The sequence below is a fragment of the Stegostoma tigrinum genome, chromosome 27, assembly GCF_030684315.1.
Source record: "Stegostoma tigrinum isolate sSteTig4 chromosome 27, sSteTig4.hap1, whole genome shotgun sequence".
Lineage (NCBI taxonomy): Eukaryota > Metazoa > Chordata > Chondrichthyes > Orectolobiformes > Stegostomatidae > Stegostoma > Stegostoma tigrinum.
The window spans coordinates 46,084,440-46,109,027 of NC_081380.1; the positions used below are offsets into that span (position 1 = coordinate 46,084,440).

The 24,588-nt window shown below is 47.6% G+C and overlaps 1 protein-coding gene across 1 annotated transcript in view; it reads left to right on the forward strand.

The window, feature by feature from the left end:
- The window catches only part of LOC125464444 (solute carrier family 13 member 2-like), a 52,382-nt gene extending 28,557 nt beyond the window's left edge, over positions 1-23,825 (forward strand). Inside the window, exons 5-12 of the mRNA XM_059655436.1 lie at positions 1,056-1,242; positions 4,066-4,188; positions 9,258-9,473; positions 12,016-12,128; positions 15,301-15,422; positions 18,219-18,380; positions 18,980-19,117; positions 21,837-23,825. Coding sequence (XP_059511419.1) covers positions 1,056-1,242; positions 4,066-4,188; positions 9,258-9,473; positions 12,016-12,128; positions 15,301-15,422; positions 18,219-18,380; positions 18,980-19,117; positions 21,837-21,965 — 1,190 coding nt within the window. The 3' untranslated portion in view covers positions 21,966-23,825. The remainder of the gene's footprint in view (positions 1-1,055; positions 1,243-4,065; positions 4,189-9,257; positions 9,474-12,015; positions 12,129-15,300; positions 15,423-18,218; positions 18,381-18,979; positions 19,118-21,836) is intronic.
- The last annotated feature ends 763 nt before the right edge of the window (positions 23,826-24,588 follow it).

Genomic DNA, 24,588 nt, shown 5'->3' on the forward strand with positions numbered 1-24,588 from the left:
CTGCCTTTCTAGGAGCCTGATGATTTCTCACTGTCTCAGTCACACTCATTAGCTGATTCACTGCTCACGAACCAAATAGAAAGTTGTCGTCAGGCTGATGATTTTTCACATTCATAACTGGTTGTAAGTGTACAAACCGATCAGCTACCTGTCGCTGGCTGAATGGCAATCTGCACACGACTGCCTGGTGCCACAGCCCCAGCCACTGCTGGAACAGAGCAGCTGTGTAAACTACACACACAATGTGGCTCAGACTTTTCAAAGTGAAGTGCTTACTTCTCACTGCTCTTGGTTTCAAATCAGTCCTCTCTCTATTTTAGTTCATAATCAAAAATACAAAACAGAAATTTATACAGTCCTTATAGTCTCCAATGCCGTGCTTTCCCTCTCCTGGGAATGTTTGATGGGGGACAGTGTAGAGGAAGCTTTACTCTGTATCTAACCCTGTGCTGCCCCTGCCCTGGGAGTGTTTGATGGGGGACAGTGTAGAGGGAGCTTTACTCTGTATCTAACACCGTGTTGTCCCAGTCCTGGGAGTGTTTGATGGGGGACAGTGTAGAGAGAGCTTTACTCTGTATCTAACCCAGTGCTGTCCCTGTCCTGGGAGTGTTTGATGGGGACAGTGTAGAGGGAGCTTTACTCTGTGTCTAACCCTGTGCTGTCCCTGTCCCTGGGAGTGTTTGATGGGGGACAGTGTAGAGAGAGCTTTACTCTGTATCTAACCCCGGGCTGTCCCAGTCCTGGGAGTGTTTGATGGGGGACAGTGTAGAGGAAGCTTTACTCTGTGTCTAACCCCGTGCTGCCACTGCCCTGGGAGTGTTTGATGGGGGACAGTGTAGAGGAAGCTTTACTCTGTATCTAACCCTGTGCTGTGCCTGTCCCTGGGGAGTGTTTGATGGGGACAGTGTAGAGGGAGCTTTACCCTGTATCTAACCCCGTGCTTTCCCCGTCCCTGGGGAGTGTTTGATACTGTATTTGCGCAGAAGCTGTTCATTCACAGAATTAGTGATCAGATTGTGGATAAAGGTGGAGTTCTGGTTTTGGTTGTTTCGAAGGTAACGGCCAGCTGCCCGGAACCGAAGACGGGGTCTTCCTGCAGCAGGAGAGAGAGATGAAACTGCAGAAACACCTGAAGCTCTCGAAGGGGATGAGCCTGAGTGTTTGCTACGCAGCTAGTATCGGTGGTACCTCCACGCTCACCGGCACCACTCCAAACCTCATCATGAAGGGGCAGTTAGATTAGTGAGTATCTTCTGGTCTATCAGTGACTCCTTTCTCCAAATAAACCTCCAGCCCCCTTCAGTGGATTAATGCCACGAAGCTTTAGCCCTGTCCTTCCAAACGCCCATCTGCCTTCCATTCTCGGCACATCCCATTCAAGCCCATCGCCCCGGTAACCGTCCCCACCAAGGAGCAGGTCTCGGATGGCACGGTGTCACTGGTCTCTGCTCAGGGTTTGGAGACGCTGTCGCAGTTCCAGTCCGTGTCTTGTCTTGCGAAAGGGGCTGTTTGGATGACATCTCTGAGACGGTGGGGCGGTGGTGGGGTGGGGGGAGTGATCACACGTCAGGCTGAGCTGCTCGCTGAGTTTGGCGTCTGAGTGAGAGTGTGCTACATGGTCCTTTCACTGTGTCATTCCACCAAGACCAGTCTGTCTGTTGAGGTCAATTGAAGGGACACTCTCTGGATGAGAGTACGGCAGCTCCCCACCCCCCCACATTTCCCCATTGCTAAATGGAACTCCCCCCTCGCTTTCAGCTTGGTACTGTTGGCAGAAATTCACCAAAGATCCTTGGGCAGCATCTTCCAAACCCACGACCCACTTTCCTCCAGAAGGACAAGGGGCAGCAGATACATGGGAACACCACCCCCTCCCCCACTGCAAGGTCCCCTCTGAGCCCCCCACCATCCTGACCTGGAAATATATCACCGTTCCTTCAGTGTTGCTGGATCAAAATACTGGAATTCCCTCCCTAATGGCACTGTGGGTGACCCCACAGCACGAGGACTGCAGCGGGTCAAGAAGGCAGCTCACCCCCACCTTCTCAAGGGGCAACTAGGGACGGGTAAGAAATGCTGGGCCCAGCCAGAGACACCCACATGCCATGAGTACATGAAGAAAAAACACAAATATTTATTAACTTCACCTCAGAATTATAGGCTACCAGCTCCTCTCTGAAAATGGGAATGTATATTTTATGTGGAAAAGCGATGTAAAAGAGGGGTACAATTCTAAAGGAAGTGCAGGTGTTGGGAGTGTATGTGCACAGATAATGAAGGAAACGCAGGGCAGGGGGAGAGCTGTAAATGAAGCTGCTGTTGAGCTTGCATCAGACGCTTTGTTAGACTTCAGCTGCAGCATTGCCGACAATTTGAGATTGCGATAAGACAGGAAAGATGTGAATCCCCTGGAGGGATTACAGAAGTTATTTACAGGAATGGTTTCAGGAAGGTGCAACAAAAATAGAAGTTGTTGGAAAAGCTCAGCAGATCTGGCAGCGTCTGTGAAGAGAAATCAGAGGTAACGCTTCAGGGTCTGGTGACCCTTCCTCAGAACTAAACAGTGAGAAACTTCAATAAAACAAAGAACTATGCTGGAAATCTGAATCCAAATCACAAATTGCTGGAGAAACTCAGCAAGTCTAGCAGCATCTGTGGAGAGAGAAACAGAGTTTAATGTTTTTAATGTGTAGGTAGGCTGCTAATGTTATGCTCAAATACTTGGGCACTCTCTAGGACAGCACTGACCCTGTGAGATGCAATGCCTTATGTTGCTTCTCTTGGCAGAGTGATGGGTAAGGGGTATGTGAGGTGCCTATTGTATACCTCCCAGCCTTGAACAGAATTGCTTTCCTCTGCAAGGTCAATGCAGAACATGGGCCTTTCCTGCGGAGCCTTGGGAATCATCCCTGGTTCGGACAGGCTGTGAGGCTGGAGAATGGTATCCTAGCCAGGCCCCAGCAGATTCCCTGCATACGGTGTTGTCCACACGACAGTGTCACACGCTGGCTGCCGCCCTCAGCATCATCGTGACAGATTCGCTCATATCTGAGGCTCTCTGCTGTCTGGAGTCAGCGCTGGTCAGAGCTCAGCAATGCTGAGGCATTGCAACGGGGTGTCTGAGGTGGGTTGGGAGGGGGAGGTGCGGTGTCACCATTTCCATGTGGATTCCCCCAGCTAGATGTTTTACTTCATGCAATGGGATGCTTCGGTTATCCCTCAAAGGATGGGATGCTAAATGTGGACAGTGCAGTGTTTAAGAATCCAACAGAGGTTTATGAGAATTATCTTTTACATTATATCACACTATAACTCTACATTACATTGAGAGGCACATCAATGTCTAGCCTGAAGTTGTTTCACAGAGCAGCATGCCTGTCACAACATGCGATACACTGATGATAGGGTGTGCCGTCTCTTAAAGGCACATCGACACGTTGTGTGCAAAGCTCTGAGCTGGTGGAAGGTGGTGGTAAAATTTTGAAAGTGCATCCTCAGAAGGTTCAGAAGGTATGTCCTTAGAGATGGAGGCACAGCCTCTGGATCTCTGGTCTCTCTGCGGAGGTTTGCTGGAGGTCTGCTGCCTGGGTCTGTGTGAGAGAGGGAATGTTTGGTCAAAGATGGGTGAAAGATTGTGAAAATTGAGATGAGTTAGCGCTGGTGTTAATGGGGGAGCGGCACAGTAGAATGGCCCTCACTGGGCTGATTGCCCTTTGAGGGGTCTCCAGCCCCAGATGTACGTTATACTTTGCACGAGCTCCATTCCAGCGTATTGTCTTGTCACATCCACCCTGATATCCCGAGAGAGATTCCCAGCAGACGGACTATATAACTAACAAGATTACAAATGAGAGATTGTTTGAGCTTTGGTGGACTGAGTGCCATGAATTTCATTCAGCACTTGAACTGAAAATCCAAACATTCAGATCTGTGACTCCAAACCCCAAAATTTCCCTCACACCTGAGAGATTGCTTCAGGTTAACTAGGATCGGACAAGTATATTTGGCACAATTTAGTTCACAAAAGTCAGTTTGTATTTTACACTCATTCTCCTTTCTTTTCAGCCTCTTCCCAGAGAATGGAGACATTATAAATTTTGCAACCTGGTTCGGGTTCTCCTTCCCGTGCATGTTGATCATGTTGGCACTGACTTGGGTCTGGCTTCAGATCTTGTACCTGGGATTTAAGTAAGTGTTATTTCTTCTCCTGTTAGGGGCTGCCTGCAGTCCCAGCTACACTGAACGGGTTCCAGGTTTGTGGCTGGAAATTCAGCATTTGGGGTTAGGGGTTAGCATTAGGGGTTGGGGGTTAGGGGTTAGGGATTAGGGATAGAGGTTATGGGTTATAGATAGGGGTTAGAGGTAGGGGTTAGGGGTTTAGGTTTAGGGTTAGGGGTTAGGGACTAGGGATAGGGGCTAGGAGTTTAGGGTTAGGGTTAGGGAGAGGGGTTAGGGATCAGGGATAGGGGTTAGGGATTTAAGGTTAGGGATTAGGGTTAGGTGTTTAGGGGTTAGGATTAAGGGTTAGGTGGTAAGGATAGGGGTTAGGGGTTTACAGTTAGCAGTTAGGGTTGGGGTTAGGGATTAGGGATAGGGTTTGGGGTTTAGGGTTGGGTTAGGGATAGGGTGTGGGGGATCAGGATTAGGGGTTAAGGATGGGGCTAGGAGTTTAGGGTTGGGTTGGGATAGGCGTTAGGGGTTCAGGGTTAGGGGTTAGAGATAGGGGTTTGGGGTTTAGGGTTATAGGTTAGGGATGGGGTTTAGGATTGGGATTGGCGTAGGGGTAGGGGTTAGGTATAAGCGTTAGGGGTTTAGGGTTAGGGGTTAGGGTTTTAGGGTTAGGGGTTAGGGATTAGGGATGGTGTTAGGGTTTGGGATTTGGGGTTCACAGTTATGCTTTAGGGATAGGGGTTAAGGTTTAGAGATAGGAGTTTGAGGTTCCGGTTTAGGAGTTAGGGGTTAGTGGTATAGGGTTCAGGGTTAGGGGTTGGGGTCAGGGGCCAGGGGTTAGTTGTATAGGGTTCAGGGTTAGGGGTTGGGGTTAGTGGTATAGGGTTCAGGGTTAGGGGTTGGGGATAGGGGTTAGGGGTTAGTGGCATAGGCTTCAAGTGTTCAGGGTTAGGGGTTAGGTGTTAGTGGTATAGGGTTCAGGGTTAGGGGTTAGTGGTATAGAGTTCAGGGTTAGGGGTTGGGGTTAGAGGTTAGGTGTTAGTGGTATCGGGTTCAGGGTTCAGGGTTTGGGGTTGTGGTTAGGGGTTAGGTGTTAGTGGTATAGGGTTCAGGGCTAGGGGTTGGGGTTAGTGGTATAGGGTTCAGGGTTAGGGGTTGGGGTTAGGGGTTAGGGGTTAGTGGTACAGGGATCAGGGTTAGGGGTTGGGGTTAGGGGTTAGGGGTTAGTGATATAGGGTACAAGGGTTCAGGGTTAGGGGTTGGGGTTAGGGGTTAGGTGTTAGTGGTATAGGGTTCAGGGTTAGGGGTTGGGGTTAGTGGTTAGTGGTATAGGGTTCAGGATTAGGGGTTGGGATTGGGGGTTAGGGTTTAGTGATATAGGGTTCAGGGTTAGGGGTTGGGGTTAGAGGTTAGGTGTTAGTGGTACAGGGATCAGGGTTTGGCGTTGGGTTTAGGGGCTAGGGGTTAGTGGTATAGGGTTCAGGGTTTGGGGTTGGGGTTAGTGGTTAGTGGTATTGGGTATAGGGTTCAGGGTTTGGGGTTGGGGTTAGAGGTTAGTGGTATAGGGTTCAGGGGTTCAGGGTTAGGGGTTGGGGTTAGGGGTTAGGGGTTAGTGGTACAGGGATCAGGGTTAGGGGTTGGGGTTAGGGGTTAGGGGTTAGTGATATAGGGTACAAGGGTTCAGGGTTAGGGGTTGGGGTTAGGGGTTAGGTGTTAGTGGTATAGGGTTCAGGGTTAGGGGTTGGGGTTAGTGGTTAGTGGTATAGGGTTCAGGATTAGGGGTTGGGATTGGGGGTTAGGGTTTAGTGATATAGGGTTCAGGGTTAGGGGTTGGGGTTAGAGGTTAGGTGTTAGTGGTACAGGGATCAGGGTTTGGCATTGGGTTTAGGGGCTAGGGGTTAGTGGTATAGGGTTCAGGGTTTGGGGTTGGGGTTAGTGGTTAGTGGTATTGGGTATAGGGTTCAGGGTTTGGGGTTGGGGTTAGAGGTTAGTGGTATAGGGTTCAGGGGTTCAGGGTTTGGGGTTGGGGTTAGGGGTTAGTGGTATAGGGTTCAGGGTTAGGGGTTGGGGTTTGTGGTTAGTGGTATCGGGTTCAGGGTTTGGGGTTGGGGTTAGTGGTTAGTGGTATAGGGTTCAGGATTAGGGGTTGGGATTGGGGTTTAGGGTTTAGTGGTATAGGGTTCAGGGTTAGGGGTTGGGGTTAGAGGTTAGGTGTTAGTGGTACAGGGATCAGGGTTTGGGGTTGGGTTTAGGGGCTAGGGGCTAGTGGTATCGGGTTCAGGGTTTGGGGTTGGGGTTAGGGGTTAGTGGTATAGGGTTCAAGGGTTCAGGGTTAGGGGTTGGGGTTAGGTGTTAGTGGTATAGGGGTTAGGGGTTGGGGTTGGGGTTAGTGGTTAGTGGTATTGGGTTCAGGGTTCAGGGTTTGGGGTTGGGGTTAGGTGTTAGTGGTATAGGGTTCAGGGTTAGGGGTTGGGGTTAGTGGTATAGGGTTCAGGGTTAGGGGTTGGGGTTAGGGGTTGTGGTCTAGGGTTCAAGGGTTCAGGGTTAGGGGTTGGGGTTCGGTGTTAGTGGTATAGAGTTTAGGGTTAGGGGTTTGGATTAGGTGTTAGTGGTACAGGAATCAGGGTTTGGGTTTGGGTTTAGGGGCTAGGTGTTAGTGGTATAGGGTTCAGGTTTTGGGGTTGGGATTGGGGTTCAGGGTTAGGGGTTGGCGTTAGGGGTTAGGGTTTAGTGGTATAGGGTTCAGGGTTAGGGGTTGGGGTTAGAGGTTAGGTGTTAGTGGTACAGGGTCAGGGTTTGGGGTTGGGTTTAGGGGCTAGGGGTTAGTGGTATAGGGTTCAGGTTTTGGGGTTGGGATTGGGGTTCAGGGTTAGGGGTTGGGGTTAGGGGTTAGGGTTTAGTGGTATAGGGTTCAGGGTTAGGGGTTGGGGTTAGAGGTTAGGTGTTAGTGGTACAGGGTCAGGGTTTGGCTTTGGGTTTAGGGGCTAGGTGTTAGTGGTATAGGGTTCAGGTTTTGGGGTTGGGATTGGGGTTCAGGGTTAGGGGTTGGCGTTAGGGGTTAGGGTTTAGTGGTATAGGGTTCAGGGTTAGGGGTTGGGGTTAGAGGTTAGGTGTTAGTGGTACAGGGTCAGGGTTTGGGGTTGGGTTTAGGGGCTAGGGGTTAGTGGTATAGGGTTCAGGGTTAGGGGTTGGGGTTAGGGGTTAGTGGCATTGGTTACAGGGTTCAGGGTTTGGGGTTGGGGTTAGGGGTTAGTGGTATAGGGTTCAGGGGTTCAGGGTTTGGGGTTAGGGGTTAGGGGTTAGTGGTATAGGGTTCAGGGGTTCAGGGTTTGGGGTTGGGGTTAGTGGTACAGGGTTCAGGGCTTGGGGTTGGGGTTAGGGGTTAGGGTTTAGTGGTATAGGGTTCAGGGTTTGGGGTTGGGGTTAGGGGTTGGGGTTAGTGGTATTGGTTACAGGGTTCAGGGTTTGGGGTTGGGGTTAGGGGTTGGGGTTAGTGGTATTGGTTACAGGGTTCAGGGTTTGGGGTTGGGGTTAGGGGTTGGGGTTAGTGGTATAGGGTTCAGGGGTTCAGGGTTTGGGGTTGGGGTTAGGGGTTAGTGGTATAGGGTTCAGGGGTTCAGGGTTTGGGGTTGGGGTTAGTGGTACAGGGTTCAGGGTTTGGGGTTGGGGTTAGGGGTTAGTGGTATAGGGTTCAGGGGTTCAGGGTTTGGGGTTAGAGGTTCGGGATTAGAGATTTTGACTTGGTGGCTAGAGTTTGGGGATTACGGATGAGCTTAGTGAGTCACTAACCGAAACGTTCTGGAGTTTCCGTTCGGGATGAAACAGTGGGGAGAACCCCCCACCAAAGGCTAAATCAGGGGGAGCGTTCTGTACGATCAGAATGTTTTCAGTGGATGGTCTTTGCTGCACTTGTTATAAAGGAACTGGAAATTGTGGAAACACAATCACAATGTCATCAAAAGTCAAGATCCATTTATGCTGTCCCTGCTCTGGGATTGTTCGATGCGGGGGACAGTGTAGAGGGAGCTTTACTCCGTATCTGACCCCGTGCTGTCCCTGCCCTGGGAGCGTTTGATGGGGGGACACTGTGATGAATACAGGGCAGTTCATTGCTAATGCAGCATGAGCTGTGAGGGGGCAGAGAGGGACAAAACAGGGGTCAGTGAGAGGTTTGGATAGTCCTGTTGGGGTATAACATGAGCAAATGTTCCCACTCAATGTTAACCTGTGAGTACTACAAACAGTGGGGGAGGTGAATGGTGACGGGGTGTAGGGGAACCCATCTTTGGGAACAATTGCACTGTCCAGGGGAGGGCTGACTGGAACCCCGACGCAGAGTGGCGTCTGAAACACAAGTGTTGACCAATGAGGAGGTTGGAATAGAATGAGGCTGGAGATTAGAAAAATAACAGCTGAAACTTTGGAAGATAAGGTTTTGGGAGAGAAATAACTCCCCAGTATCCCAACACGCGCCAACCTTCACCTACACATGCTTCATACACGATGCTGATGCAGCTCCCTCCAACACTCCTGTTTCTATCTGTCAGCCAGGGCTCCCTGACTGGACCAGACTAACAACCCCTAATCAGGGAACTCCTATTCTACGAGGTTATAATCAGTACAGGGTGGCATTGACTGAGTTACTGAGAAATAAAACCCGAAATTGCTGTAAAAGATCAGCAGGCCTGTGGACTGAACGCGAAATTAACATTTCAGGTTCTGTGACCCTTGTTCAGAATTTGTTTTTTTTTGCTTAGTTTCTCATTTCATGTTTGTTGAGTTCCTGTGAGGTTGTTCTGGAGTGATTCTGGAACAGGACCCCTCTGCTGGAGGATTGGGGACTGAATTCAGGAAGCATGCCATTACTCAGGGAGTTATGAATGTTTGTAACTCTCTACCACGGAGTGTTGAGATTACTCAACTGACCAACTGCTGGGCACCGAGGATCACTGCTGGATAGTGGAGCTGAAGGGGGAGGGCCAGTCTGGTTGAATTTCGCAGCATCTTGGAGGGGCTGAGTGGCCTTCCCGTGTTTCTTCTGTTCTTGCGTTAATGTTAGGGTTGTCTCTCCCCATGCTCGCCCTCAGCCTGAAGGAGAATTTCGGATGTGGCGATGGAAATTCCCAGGAGGATGTATCTGCCTACCGCGTGATCAAGGAGGAGGTGAAGAACTTGGGCAGAATGACATTTGCAGAGATCGCCGTCCTCACCCTCTTCATCCTGTTAGTCATCCTGTGGTTCACTAGGGACCCTGGCTTCATACCTGGCTGGGCAACTGTACTCTTTAACAAAGATGAAAAAGAGTAAGTAACGGCTAACTTTCTCTCTCTCTCACTTTCCTTCTCTCACATCCACACTCGCCCTCTCTCACTGATATCAACTCACACTCTCTCCTCCTCACTCCTTGAGTCTCACTCTCCCTCTTTCTCACTCCATTGCTCTCACTGTCACTCAGGCTCTTTCTTCCCTCTAACTCTCTCAAACTCACTTTCTGTCTCTGTCCCCCTCCATCTTTCTCACTCCCTTACTCTCACTCATACTCGCCAGCTCACTGTCTTTCTGCCCCTCTCTCTCGCACTCTCACTCCCTCAATCCCTCTCTCTCTCTCTCACTCTGTCTCTCACTCTCTGTGACTCTTTCTCTAACTCACTCTCTGGCACACGCTCTCACTCTCACTCTCTCAATCCCTCTCTCTCACTGTCACTCTCTCAACCCCCCTCTCTCTCTCTCTCTCACTCTCACTCTCTCAATCCATCTCTCTCTGTCTCTGTCACTCTGTCTCTCACTCTCTGACTCTCTCTCTAACTCACTCTCTGACACACGCTCTCACTCTCTCAATCCCTCTCTCTCACTCTCACTCTCTCAGTCCCTCTCTCTCTCTCTCTCTCACTCTCACTCTCTCAAGCTTCCCCCCCCTCTCTCTCTCACTCTGTCTCTCACTCCCTGTGACTCTCTCTCTAACTCACTCTCTGACACACGCTCTCACTCTCACTCTCTCAATCCATCTCTCTCTCTCTCACTGTCACTCTCTCAATCCCTCTCTCTCTCTCTCTCACTCTCACTCTCTCAATACTCATCTCTCTCTCTCACACTATCTCTCTCTAGCTCACTCTCTGACACACGCTCTCACTCTCACTCTCTCAATCCATCTCTCTCTCTCTCACTGTCACTCTCTCAATCCCTCTCTCTCTCTCTCTCACTCTCACTCTCTCAATACTCATCTCTCTCTCTCACACTATCTCTCTCTAGCTCACTCTCTGACACACGCTCTCACTCTCACTCTCTCAATCCATCTCTCTCTCTCTCACTGTCACTCTCTCAATCCCTCTCTCTCTCTCTCTCACTCTCACTCTCTCAATACTCATCTCTCTCTCTCACACTATCTCTCTCTAGCTCACTCTCTGACACACGCTCTCACTCTCACTCTCTCAATCCATCTCTCTCTCTCTCACTGTCACTCTCTCAATCCCTCTCTCTCTCTCTCTCACTCTCACTCTCTCAATACTCATCTCTCTCTCTCACACTATCTCTCTCTAGCTCACTCTCTGACACACGCTCTCACTCTCACTCTCTCAATCCATCTCTCTCTCTCTCACTGTCACTCTCTCAATCCCTCTCTCTCTCTCTCTCACTCTCACTCTCTCAATACTCATCTCTCTCTCTCACACTATCTCTCTCTAGCTCACTCTCTGACACACGCTCTCACTCTCACTCTCTCAATCCCTCTCTCTCTCTCTCTCACTCTCACTCTCTCAATACTCATCTCTCTCTCTCACACTATCTCTCTCTAGCTCACTCTCTGACACACGCTCTCACTCTCACTCTCTCAATCCATCTCTCTCTCTCTCACTGTCACTCTCTCAATCCCTCTCTCTCTCTCTCTCACTCTCACTCTCTCAATACTCATCTCTCTCTCTCACACTATCTCTCTCTAGCTCACTCTCTGACACACGCTCTCACTGTCACTCTCTCAATCCCTCTCTCTCTCTCTCTCACTCTCACTCTCTCAATACTCATCTCTCTCTCTCACACTATCTCTCTCTAGCTCACTCTCTGACACACGCTCTCACTCTCACTCTCTCAATCCATCTCTCTCTCTCTCACTGTCACTCTCTCAATCCCTCTCTCTCTCTCTCTCACTCTCACTCTCTCAATACTCATCTCTCTCTCTCACACTATCTCTCTCTAGCTCACTCTCTGACACACGCTCTCACTCTCACTCTCTCAATCCCTCTCTCTCTCTCTCACTGTCACTCTCTCAATCCCTCTCTCTCTCTCTCTCACTCTCACTCTCTCAATACTCATCTCTCTCTCTCACACTATCTCTCTCTAGCTCACTCTCTGACACACGCTCTCACTGTCACTCTCTCAATCCCTCTCTCTCTCTCTCTCACTCTCACTCTCTCAATACTCATCTCTCTCTCTCACACTATCTCTCTCTAGCTCACTCTCTGACACACGCTCTCACTGTCACTCTCTCAATCCCTCTCTCTCTCTCTCTCACTCTCACTCTCTCAATACTCATCTCTCTCTCTCACACTATCTCTCTCTAGCTCACTCTCTGACACACGCTCTCACTCTCACTCTCTCAATCCATCTCTCTCTCTCTCACTGTCACTCTCTCAATCCCTCTCTCTCTCTCTCTCACTCTCACTCTCTCAATACTCATCTCTCTCTCTCACACTATCTCTCTCTAGCTCACTCTCTGACACACGCTCTCACTGTCACTCTCTCAATCCCTCTCTCTCTCTCTCTCACTCTCACTCTCTCAATACTCATCTCTCTCTCTCACACTATCTCTCTCTAGCTCACTCTCTGACACACGCTCTGACTCTGTCTCTTCAGTTTTGTTACCGATGCGACAGTGGTGATATTCATCTCGGTGCTGATGTTCATGCTGCCATCCGACAAGCCCCGGCTCCCCTGTTTTCACGGTAGCAGTGATGATGATGGGACAGGTATGATTCAGACTGAAGCCCTCACCCTCCCTCAATGGGACAGAATGGAATTGGAAGGAATGCTCCTGGGAAGTGGACGGAAAGAGTGAGAGCGAGGGTCGGTGAGCGAGTAAGAGAGATTGGGTGTGAATGGGAGTGAGTGAGAGTGTGAGGGAGAGAGTGAGAGAAGGAAAGAAACCGAGAGAATATAAAGAATGTGGGGGCATTCTTAGGGTAATAAATACAGATGTTTTGAAAACAGTTCACATTAAAGAAGAGCAAGTTCTGGGAGGCTTAAAAAATATAAAAGTGGATAAATCTCTGGGACCTGATCTTGTGTGTCCCAGGGCTTTGTGGGAAGTTAGGGAGGACATTCTGGGGTCCCTCGCTGAAATATTTGAGTCATCTGTAAACACAAGTGAGTGCCTCTGAGGCTAATGTTGTGCTTTCGTTAAAGAGCGGATGTCAGGAGAAGCCTGGGAACTACAGGCCAGTGATTCTGACATCGGCGGGGGGTAAGTTGTTGGAAGAGATTCTGAGAGATAGGATTTACATGCATTTGGACAGGCAGGGACAGATTAGGGAATGTCAGCATGGCTTTCTGTGAAGGAAACTATGTCTCACAAACATGATTGAGGTTTTCTGAGGATTTGAGTCTTTTGTAACTGGGAAGTTTGATGAAAGCAAAGCAACAGATGTTGTTTAATTGAACTTTAGTAAAGCCTTCGACGAAATTCAGCATGGTCGACTAAATATTGAAGTTAAAAAACACAGGATTCAGGGTGATTGGATACAAAATTGACCGAACAGCAGGAGGCAGAGAGGCTGTTTTTCTGTGATCAGTCGTGTTCCACAGGGATCGGTGCTGGGTCCACTTTTATTTGTTATCTATATAAATGATTTGGATGAGAATATAGGAGGCATGGTTAGTAAGTTTGCAGATGACACCAAAATGGTGCTTTGGTGGACAGTGAAGAATTTTACCTGAGATTACAAAGAGATTTTGATCAATTGGGTCAATGGCCTGAGGACTGGCAGGTGAAATTTCATTTGGATAAATGTGATGTGTTACATTTTGGGAGCAGCAAACAAGGGCAGGACTTATACAATTAAATGTAGAGCTCTGGGGACTTTGAAATTTGTGTTACAGGGCAACAACGTGTTAAGAAAGTGGTTAGCTGGGAATTTTATCTGGAGCATTAGGGGGTTGAGCGGTAAACTTATAGATGTTTATAAATCCATGAGGGGTATTGATAAGCCGAATGGCCGATGTATTTTCCCTCGGGTGGGGGATTTCGGGGCATAGAGTACAGGAGCGAGGGGGTGATGATGAACTTGTACATGAGCCCTGTTAGACCTCAGCTGGAGTACTGTGTCCTGTTGTGGGCAGCACATTGTAGGGAAGATGGGAACACACAGGAGAGAGTGCAAGAAGCAATTTACAGGAATGGTTCCAAGGATGAGCAACTTCAGTGATGACGGATTGAAGAAGTTGGGACTGTTCTCCTAGGAGAGAGGGAGGCTGACAGGAGATTTGATGGAGATTCGCAAAATCATGGGTAGGCAGGACAGAGTAGATAGGGAGCAGCTGTTCCCCTGGATAAAAAGACCAAGAGTGAGAGAACATAGAGTGGAAGTGATTTGTAAACGAAGCAAGGATGAGATCAGAAGAAATTTCTTCAGACAGTGAGCAGTTAGGGTCTGGAGGGCACAGCCTGGAAAGGTGGTAGGGCCAGGTTCAACTGGGGCATTCAAGAGGGGAACTGGATGGTCACTTGGATAGCAATGGTGCACGGGGAGATGGGGAAAAGGCGGGAGATTGGCATGAGGTCACAGAGCTGGACAGGGCAGAAGAACTGGTGCAGGTACAATGGGCTGAATGGCCTCCTGCTGCACTGTAACAGCTCTGTGATTGAAAGCGACGGGTCCAAGCCCTGAACGTCCCAGGCAGCTGCCCAGCCAATGCAGTGCTGATTAAAATGTGAGCATTGAGGTCATGTAGCAAATGTGGCACACAGGAAAATCCCACAAATAGCAATCTGGCAATGACCAGATAGTCTGAGCTAACACGGTGTGGAGCTGGATGAACACAGCAGGACAAGCAGCATGTCAGGAGCAGGAAGGCTGGCGTTTCAGGCCTAGACATTTCTGACGAAGGATCTAGGCCCAAAATGGAAGCCTTGCTGCACCTCTGATGCTGCTTGGCCTGCTGTGTTCATCCAGCTCCACACCTTGTTAGCTCAGAGTCTCCAGCATCTGCAGTTCCCATTATCTCTAAACCAGACAGTCTGTTATCGGTGATGAGGGAAAAACAGACTGAGTGGGATTTCACGTCTCGGGGATAGTGACCTTCGAATCTTTCACAGCCATTTCAGGGAGGCTTAAGGTCTCATTCCAGCAGTGCAGCACCCCCTCTGCACTTCATTGGGCACATAACTCTACAGTAAGGAGGCAGGTCACTATTTAGAAACCCTGGTAGCGATGTTGATAAAATGAGATTGCTGCTCAGCATTTCTGCAGGCAGTTCAGAGCGAGCCCCATCCCTGTGGGTCTGGAGTCACATTTAGGCCCAGATTTCCTTACTTGAAGGACATGAGTGAACCCAATGGATTTCCAACTACGATGGGACATCTTCACAGTCACTTCTATTGGTTCCAATTTCTTACCGTTTCTCAAAGTGAATTCACTTCTCCTGCCTGGAGATGGGATTTGATTTTCTTTTTCCATAGCCAGAAGATTTCTGTGGGCCTAGAGTACCAATGGATGCTGTCTCATCACCCAGAAGCAGGGAGCTTGGTCAACAGCAGGGAGCATGGATAGAGTAACGGGTGAAAGAACCAGAGGAGGAGATGGGGAGGCAGTAAGTTTGTGTGATCTGTACCACACTGCCTGAAGTTGCAGCGTCTGAATCCAGCTGAAAGGAAGACACAGTCAGGGCTACAGGAGTGTGGGATCTACTGGGTCACACATTCACAGGGCTATCAGAGACTGAATGGCCTCATCAGCTCCCGTAAAGGGTATTTCTTGACACCAGAGGGATTCATGTTAGAAATGGTTCTGGTCTCCTGTCTCCTTGTGACTGGCATTGGAGGGAAGGAGAGGCATCGGGAGGGAGGTACAGACAATCCTATTCCACACCCCAGGAAACACATTCCCTTCTGCAACTACTGACGAATACTTTGTGTCCTCCCAGGTAACAACTGCAAATATGGTCCTGCTCCTGCGTTGCTGAACTGGAAAACTGTCCAAGACAACCTAGCCTGGAATATCGTCATGCTACTGGGAGGGGGCTTTGCACTGGCTAAAGGCAGTGAGGTAACTCCATCGTTACCACTAGAGGCGCACTCCCGAGGATAGGGGAATGGGCAAACTGGTTGTATGGTCATAGGCTTTGGGAATAGGCCATTCAGCTTCTTCAGTCTGCTCTGCTGAATCACTTTCCCACCTGCATCTCACAAATCCTGATTCCTGTATTTGTCAGATTCCAATCTCCGCACTCAACAAGTTCGATTCCCCGACCTCTGCTATATTTTTCGGGTTGAGAATTCCACACATTTATGGTCTTCTGACAGAACATAGAACATAGAACATTACAGCGCAGTACAGGCCCTTCGGCCCTCGATGTTGCGCTGACCTGTGAAACCAATCTGAAGCCCATCTAACCTACACTATTCCATTATCATCCATATGTTTATCCAATGATTGTTTAAATGCCCTTAAACTTGGCGAGTCTACTGCTGTTGCAGGGAGGGCATTCCACGCCCTTACTATTCTCTGAGTAAAGAACCTACCTCTGACATCTGTCCTATATCTTTCACCCCTCAATTTAAAGCTATGTCCCCTCGTCCTCGCCATCACCATCCGAGGAAAAAGGCTCTCTCTGTCCACCCTATCTAATCCTCTGAACATCTTGTATGTCTCTAAAAAATAAAAAAAATTTCTCCTCGTTTTCCACTTCAGAGTGAGATCTCTTATTCTTATTACTCTGGTTACATCTCCCGTGAGAGGCAAACATCATCGCAGTATCCATTCTCTCCCACCCTGTTTGAATCTCTGATATTCACAGGCCCAGCCTGCTCACAACATCACCTCAGGAATGCATTTTGTCAACATTTGCTGAACTGTTTCGGAATCTTTTATCAAATAAGGAGGCGAAATCTATACACAGATGTGGTCTTACCAATGCCCTGCTTAGCTGCAGCGAGGGTGTCGCTTAGCTCAGTTGGCTGGACAGCTGGTTTATGACGTGGCAATTTGGGAACAGTGATCACACTGACTGAGGTTGCTATGCAGGCCCTTCTGCTTCAGTCTGTCCCCTTGCTTGACCCTTAGATTAAACCACCACCGGTCACCCCTCTCTCTCCCTCTCTAAGGAGAGATCAGCCCTTATGGTGCTTTGACGACTCGACCTTTACAGATGCATTAAAACCTCCCTATTCTTACATTCTGATTCCTTTGCAATAAACATCGACATTCCACTTGCATTCCTAATCACTTGCTGTCCCTGCAGTCCAACATACTGTGGTTCGTGTGCCAGGACACCCAGATTCCTGTGCATCCCTGAACTATGCACCTCTCTCCGTTTAAATGTTGCACTGCTTTTCTATTCTTTCTGCCAAGGTGGACATGTTCACATTTTCCTACATTGTACCCCTTTGGAAAAAGTTGCTGACACTCCATTTCATCTGTGTATATCACCTTCTCAGACCCTCCTACCTCCGCTCGACAGTTAGCTCTCAGACACTATTTTGCAGTTTCTGCAAATGAACATTAGCCCCCTTTAACTGAATCATCGACTATAGTTTGTGAATAGCTGAGACACAGCAATGATCTCCACGGTCGTGCACTTTTTATAACTTACTAACCTGAAAGTGGCTCTGAGACGGTCTCAGAAAAGAAATGTGCGATAAATATTATATTTGAGGATTGACTTTTAAAGTAAGGTGGTGGGGGCATTTTTCTTTCTCAGAAAGTCATTTGAAAAAGTGACCTAATTCAAGAAAAGATGTGACTCCTGTCACATGCCTAGGCAATGTTCATGGATGGAGTATTTACACTGCTGAGTTTACAACAGTCTAGAAAAGCATTTGTTTAGTTTTGACTTTAACGTAGAGGGTTCAAAGTTCAGTTTAGAAGAATCAGGAGCTCAGCAGAAAAGGAGAATAGTTTTTTGCTAGCATGTGAATCATGCTGATAGTTCACTGGAACCAGTTGTTACTGTAAAATGGTTTAGTACGTGAAGCTTCTAAGCCAAGAGAGTTTGGACATCAGAATTGAGAAACATTTACACTCTGGACAACTCAGAAAGGAATTATACAATTGTCTCTTCAGTTCAGAGTAAAGAAACCAGTTAAATAAAAAACAAGAAAAGAGTAAAATGTGTCTGAAAATTTAAAGTTTGTAAAAGGATAGTGTTGGGGAACTAGTCAAAACTGTATTTTGCTGTTTGTCCTAAGAGTTTTTTAAACTTTTTTTTATATGTGTCTTTGTTTTATAGTATAATATCCTTATTCTCTGTCCTTGAAGAACATTTACAGCCTCCTATGAATACATATTAGTGACCAAGCAACACAATAACCCACCACAAATATTAAATGTATATTAAATGTATGATGTTTCAGAAAAAAAACTGAAAGAACTGCGGATGCTGCAAATCAGGAACAAAAACAGAAGTTGCTGGAAAAGCTCAGCAGATCTGGCAGCGTCTGTGGAGAGAGAAATCAGAGTTAACGTTGCAAGTCCACTGCACCTGAAACATTAAATCTGATTTGTCTCCACAATTTCTGTTTTTGTTCCTGATTTGCAGCATCCACAGTTCTTTCAGCTTTAATTTCTGAAACATCACACATTTAATATTTGTCGTTGGTTATTGTGTTACTTGGTCACTAATATGTATTCACAGGAGGCTGTAAATGTTCTTCAATGACAGAGAATAAGGATGGGTTCTGGCACATGTCATGTCCTGTATTATCATCAGTTGGGATCAAAACAATGTCTACTCTCTGTTTTCTTTTAGCTGACCAATCCTTAATCCAAGCTAATACTTCATCTCCTGCACGAATTGGGCTGACAATTTACAGTTACGTTTTTTTTTGTTCCTTTGCTTTCTAGGCATCGGGCCTTTCTAAATGGCTTGGAGATCAACTGACCCCTCTTGAGGCCATCCCACCCTGGGCTATCGTTGTCATCCTCTGCCTGTTGATTGCTACCTTCACGGAATGTGCTAGCAATGTTGCAACAACTTCACTCTTCCTCCCAATTCTGGCTGCGATGGTATGTCCGGTCACTGCGTCCAAAACATGCTGTTGCCACATTAACTACCACCACACTCCCGGTGGGATTCCTGGGATTGGAGCAGTACCTTATTACCCATCATGAGTGCCCTTCAATACAGCAGAGAACTTTGCTCATTGAGAGCCAACTGTATCGATGTGGGGCTGGGGCTCAGCTGGGCAGATGTGGAAGGGTTGTTTCCCTGTAGGAGAGCCTAGGACAAGAGGGTAGCATCCCAGAATAGGGGTCACACATTTTTAATACAGAAATGAGGAGGAATTTCTTCTCTCAGAGGATAGTGAATCTGTGAAATTCTTTACTGCAGAGAGCTATCAAAGCTGGGTCGTTAAGTATACTCAAAAGCTGAGATAGATTTTTAATCAATGAGGGAATTGAGGGTTCTGGGGAAAAGGCAGGGAAGTGGAGTTGAGGATGATCAGATCAGCCATGATCTCATTCACTGGCAGAGCAGATTCAATGGGCTGAATGGTCTACTACTGCTTGTACATTTTATGGTATTTGACCTCTGTGACCTCGGTGCTACTGTATATGGACGGTTTGCTGAGGTTTTTGTGATAATTTTTGTTTTGGATTCACAGGCAAAACGTATCCATCTACACCCCCTCTATGTCATGCTGCCCTCCACCCTCTGTGCTTCATTCGCATTCATGCTGCCAGTGGCGACGCCCCCAAACTCCATCGTCTTCTCTTATGGTTACCTGAAGGTGGCTGATATGGTAGGTTTTCGAAGGTTCTCCCTGAAATTTCACATTCAGTTTGAAGGTGAGAAGCGTCGGTCAGAGACTAGTGTTTTAAACTTAAATAAAGGCAATTATAAGGCGATCAACATAGTGTTAGCTAAAGTGAATTTAAAAAAAGGGGTTAAAAATTAGGTCAGATGAGAAGCAGTTGAAGATATTTAAGGAAACATTTCTAAGCCCTCAGCAGAGGTATAGTTCATAAAGATGGAGAGGCTCTAAAGGAAAGGTACAGCAACTTTATTTACCTGAGGAAGCCCGGGGTGGTTTAAAATTGCAAGAAAAAGCATACAATACTGTCAAGATTAGAATACAGGACAGAGCTTTGAAACCAGCAAAGGATAACCAAAGAAAGATGGAGAAATGAGTATGAGAGAAAGTGAGCTAGAAATATTAAAACAGACAACAAGAGTCTCAACAAGTCTGCATGCCTCCAGGCACTCTGCTTTCCTCGCACAGTCCAAAGATGTTCAGGCTAGGTTGGATTGGCTATGGGAAACTGCCCATACTGTTCAGGGCTGTGTAAATAAGGTGGATTAGAGGGGGATGGGTCTGGATGGGAAGCTCCGAGTGTCAGTGTGGGCTTGTTGGGCTGAAGGGCTTGTTTCCATGCTGTAGAGATTCCATGATTCTACGATAAAGAGTGCCTGAAATAATTTTTGGTGCTATAGGAGGGTGAAACTTGGGGATTAGTAACAGAAGTCAACAAATTCATGGAAGCGATAAATGGATGTTCTATGTGTGTCTTCAAAGTAGAAGATTTAGAAAACTTTCCAAAGATAATTGAAAATCAAGGTGTAAAAGGGGAAGAACTTAAAGCAATCACCGTGACCAGATAAAAAGGTGCTGAGAAATCTATTAAAAAGGGTGTACAAATCCATTACTCCTTATAACTTGCATCTTAGGGTCTTAAATGAAATGGTTGAAGAGAAAGTAGATGCATTGTTTGTACAACATTCCCACGAATCGAGAAAGATTCCAGTGAATTGCAATTGTAACACTTCTTCTCAAGAAAGGGAGGAGACAGATAGCGAGGAACCAGCAGCCAGTTAGCTGAGCATCTGTCGTTGGGAAAATGTTCAAATCCACTATTAAGGAGATAGTAGCTAGACATTTAGAAAATTATTATGGAATCAGGCAGATTCTACATGGTTTTGTGAAAGGGAAATCCTGTTTGATTAATTTACTCAAGTTCTCTGAGAATTACTGTTCATGCTGGATAAAGGGGAAGCCGAGGTGGGGTTAGATAGGGTGGATAGGGAGAGCCTTTTTCCTAGGATGGTGATGGCGAGCACGAGGGGGCATAGCTTTAAATTGAGGGTGAAAGATATAGGACAGATGTCAGAGGCAGTTTCTTTACTCGGAGAGTAGAAAGGGAATGGAACGCTTTGCCTGCAATGGTAGTAGATTCGCTAACTTTAAGTACATTTAAGTCGTCATTGGATAAGCATATGGACGTACATGGAATAGTGTAGGTTAGATGGGCTTGAGATTGGTATGACAGGTCGGCACAACATCGAGGGCCCAAGGGCCTGTACTGTGCTGTGATGTTCTATGTTCTATGTACTTCCAACACCCCGGTGTAAAGGATAACCTATTAGCATGGATAGAGGTTTGGGGAACTGACAGGGATTAGGAAGTAGGCCATTTTCAGTTTGGCAAACTGTAATCAACAGCGAGCCTAAACGGTTAATTCTGAGTCCTGAACTATTATCAAGCTATGTCAATGACTTGGATGAAGGAACCAAATGTGTGGCAACTAAATGTGCAGAGGACATAGAGATAATGAGGTAACTATAGTTCCGGAAGGACAGAGAGATTCTCACAGGGAGATATAGTCAGTGAATGGGCAAATTTTGCAGATGGAGTGTAACCTGGGGAAATGTGGACTTACCAATGTTGATAGAAGGAATATAAAAGCAGCATTGCACTTTAATGGCAAAAGATTACAGATTGTGTACATTCCTGGTACCACACTACCAGAAGGATGTGGACACTTTGGAGAGGGGACAGAAAAGATTTACCAGGATTTTGCCTGGTCTGGGGGATTTTGGCTATGAAGAAAGGGTGGATAGACTCGGGCTGAGGGGCGGCCTGACAGAAGTTTATAAGATTGTGAAATGGCACGGATAGAGTGGAAAGTATGAGGCTTTTTCCCAGGGTGAGGGGTCAATGACGGGGGGCGGGGAACAGGACCAAGGTACAAGGCATATTTTTCACATGATTGCAGCATGCAAGGTGCACCTGGACAAATACATGAATGGGGAGGGAACAGAGGGATACAGATCCTGTAAGTGAAGGCAGTTTTATTATGGAAGGGCAAAATGTGTTGGTGCAGGCTTGGAGGGCCGAAGGGCCTGTTCCTGTGCTGTATCGCTCTTTGCTCTTTTTTGGGGTTCTTGCTGTCCCTGTCCCTGGGAGTGTTTGATGGGGACAGTGTAGAGGGAGCTTTACACTGTATCTAACCCCATGCAATCCCTATCCTGGGAGTATTTGATGGGGGACAGTGTAGAGGGAGCTTTACTCTGTATCTAACCCTGTGCTGTCCCTGTCCTGGGATTGTTTGATAGGAGGGACGGTGTAGAGGGAGCTTTACTCTGTATCTAACCCTGTTCTATAACAGCACGAAGTTTTTAGTCTCGATTTTCACTCCGATGTCTCTCATTATTCCCCCCGGCTCTGCTCTGACGTTCCACAGGCAAAGACTGGAATTGTAGTGAACCTGATCGGGGTGATGGTCATCACACTGGCCGTGAACACCTGGGGTCAGGTTATGTTTGACCTGGGCACCTTTCCTGATTGGGCAAATTCGACCGTTGCACCATGAACTGAGTCAGGTCATTCACACGGGTCTCGAAGTGACAATGCTGCTGGACAGAATCTACTTGGAGCTTGCTAATTGAGTCCTGCATCAAAAATATACAGGAAATGTCTACCAGACTCCCGAGACTGCATAAGATCACGATTGCACACAAACCGAGAGCGACACTGTGCCAAATGTCATCAAAGACTAAAGAACCTATACTGACAGTAAAGAAGACCTAAGTGATACACAGAACACCATACAGCGAGTGCAATAAACATTACATTGGACAAACAGGGAGGAGGACCACCAGGATACATGAACACCAGCTGGCACAAAACGACACGACCAATATTCACGCGTCTCAATACACACAGACAATGAAAGCCATCACTCTGACTGGGACAAAGTGACTCGTACTAGGATCAGCAAACATCAGGCATGCCAGGGAATTTCTCAAAGCCTGGTTCTCGACAGGGGACTCCATTGACACGCGCACAGCAAGAGACCCCCGTGTACAAGCTGCTGCTAGAACAACAGAACCAGAAGCCACAAGCCCGTCCCACCAGAGGAACACGTAAATCCAGAAGGAAGAAGAACACCAACATCTCGAGTGGAGGTTGCAGTGAGGATGTTGCCCAGAAATGTCTGCACACCACAGAACAACTCGCTCAGCGAGTCACTAAACAACTATATTTTAACTATCGAAATAGAACCTCGCGGGTGTCTCGGTGGGTGTAGATTTTGATGCAATGCGGGTAAATTTTAAGAGTACATTCAGAGCTTGAATTCTCCAGACTCCCTTCATCAGGAGTCTGATGCAGGAAAGCGGAGAATCTTCTGACACAGGAGGATCTGCAGCTGAGATCAGGAAACATCACGAGCTTGAGGACACCCAGCTGCGATATTCCTGTTCTTTTTTACCCACTTTGATATCTGGCTGGTTTCGTTGAGTCTGGTTTGGGATTTGGACACTTGTCTGTGTGGCCACGAATGTTTATTCATTGATTATATTCCAATTGGATTTAGACCCGTGTTCCCAGGACATTCCCACTGTGGAAATCATCTCCATCTTTGTTGTGCAGGTAGCTATCTGGACCTGTGTATATGTGTGTGTACTGGGATTTGTGCCTGTATTCTGGTGTGTACCTGGATGTCAGCCAGCACCTGTGTCCCCACCTGTGCCTGCGAGCCTGTACTTGTATCCATACCTTTTCGCCTGGGTGTGTCTGTACCTGTGTGCCCAGTCTGCCTCCACCTGTGTGCCCAGGTGTCTGTACCTGTGTGCCCAGTCTGCCTCCACCTGTGTGCCCAGGTGTCTGTACCTGTGTGCCTGTACCTGTGTCTGTCACGGTGTGTACCTTTTCACCTGTGAGCGCCTGTACCTGTGTGCCCCACTGTACCTCAGTGCCCTGTGTGCTTGTGCATCTGTCTGTAGGTGTGTGTACAGATGTGGTTTTCTGTGAGAGAGCCTTGTGTGTTTGAATGAGACTGTGTGTGTTTCAGGTTGTGAGAGGGCGTGTGTTTGGCATGGGTCGGTATCTGTGTGGGAGTGTGGCTGGGAACGAATGTGCACGTGTGAGTGTGTGACAGTGTGACTGCATGTGTGTGTGTGTGTGTGCGTGTGCATGTCTGTGTTTTTGCAAGGCAGTGTGTGTTTGAGAGAGTCTGAGTGAGTGTGACGTGTGTGTGTGTGTGCGTCTGTGTGTCAGGGAATCTGACAACAGGAGTGTGAATGCAGAAAGCCGACCACCTCCCAGCCCATTGTGCATTCCCTTCACAAACATCACAATGTCAGGATTCTGGAGGCACGGGGTTGCTGCAAAATATTTATTGTTTGCAGAGGATTGCACCTTTGTAGAGATGTGATAAATAAATTTACAAACCGTGTTATGTTTTTCTTGTGACAGAATCTGTGCCTAAATGTCAACAACTCCTCCTACACAGACACAACACTCCCCCACCCAACGTACAGTTCATGGGTGAAGTTAAACTCGGTGGGCGTTGGAGACAGTATGCCACTCAACCTGTTATACCTGTGCTAGCCCTTTGAGAGAGCTGCCCAATTATTCATATGCTAACTGCTCAGTGCTGTTCCCCAGACTCCTGTAGACATTTCCCAACAAAAGCATTTCTTGGACTCCCCGTTTGAAGAAGGTATTTGATTGTGGGACACATTGGTCGGTCTGATAAGTACGACCAAGCATTTCAGGAGTAAATTTGGAAACACATCAACACAAGAGACCTTGGAGTTTTGCAACGCAACTTTGTCAACAGTAAGTGATGTAAGATCAGTGTCCAACTTTTAATTTAATTGATTTTTGTAATTGAGAGATTGGGAAGAGATGGGTTTTTCAAAATTCCTTCACAGGACATGGGCATCGCTGGCTGGGCCCAGCATTTATTGCCCATCCCTAGTTGCCCCTTGAGAAGGAGGGGGTGAGCTGCCTTCTTGACCCGCCGCAGTCCATATGCTGTGGGTTGACCCACAGTGCCCTTAGGGAGGGAATTCCAGGATTTGGACCCAGTGATGGTGACGGAACGGTGATATATTTCCAGGTCGGGATGGTGAGGGGCTCGGAGGAGAACTTGCAGGGGATGGTGTTCCCATGTATCGGCTGCCCATGTCCTTCTGGATGGAAGTGGC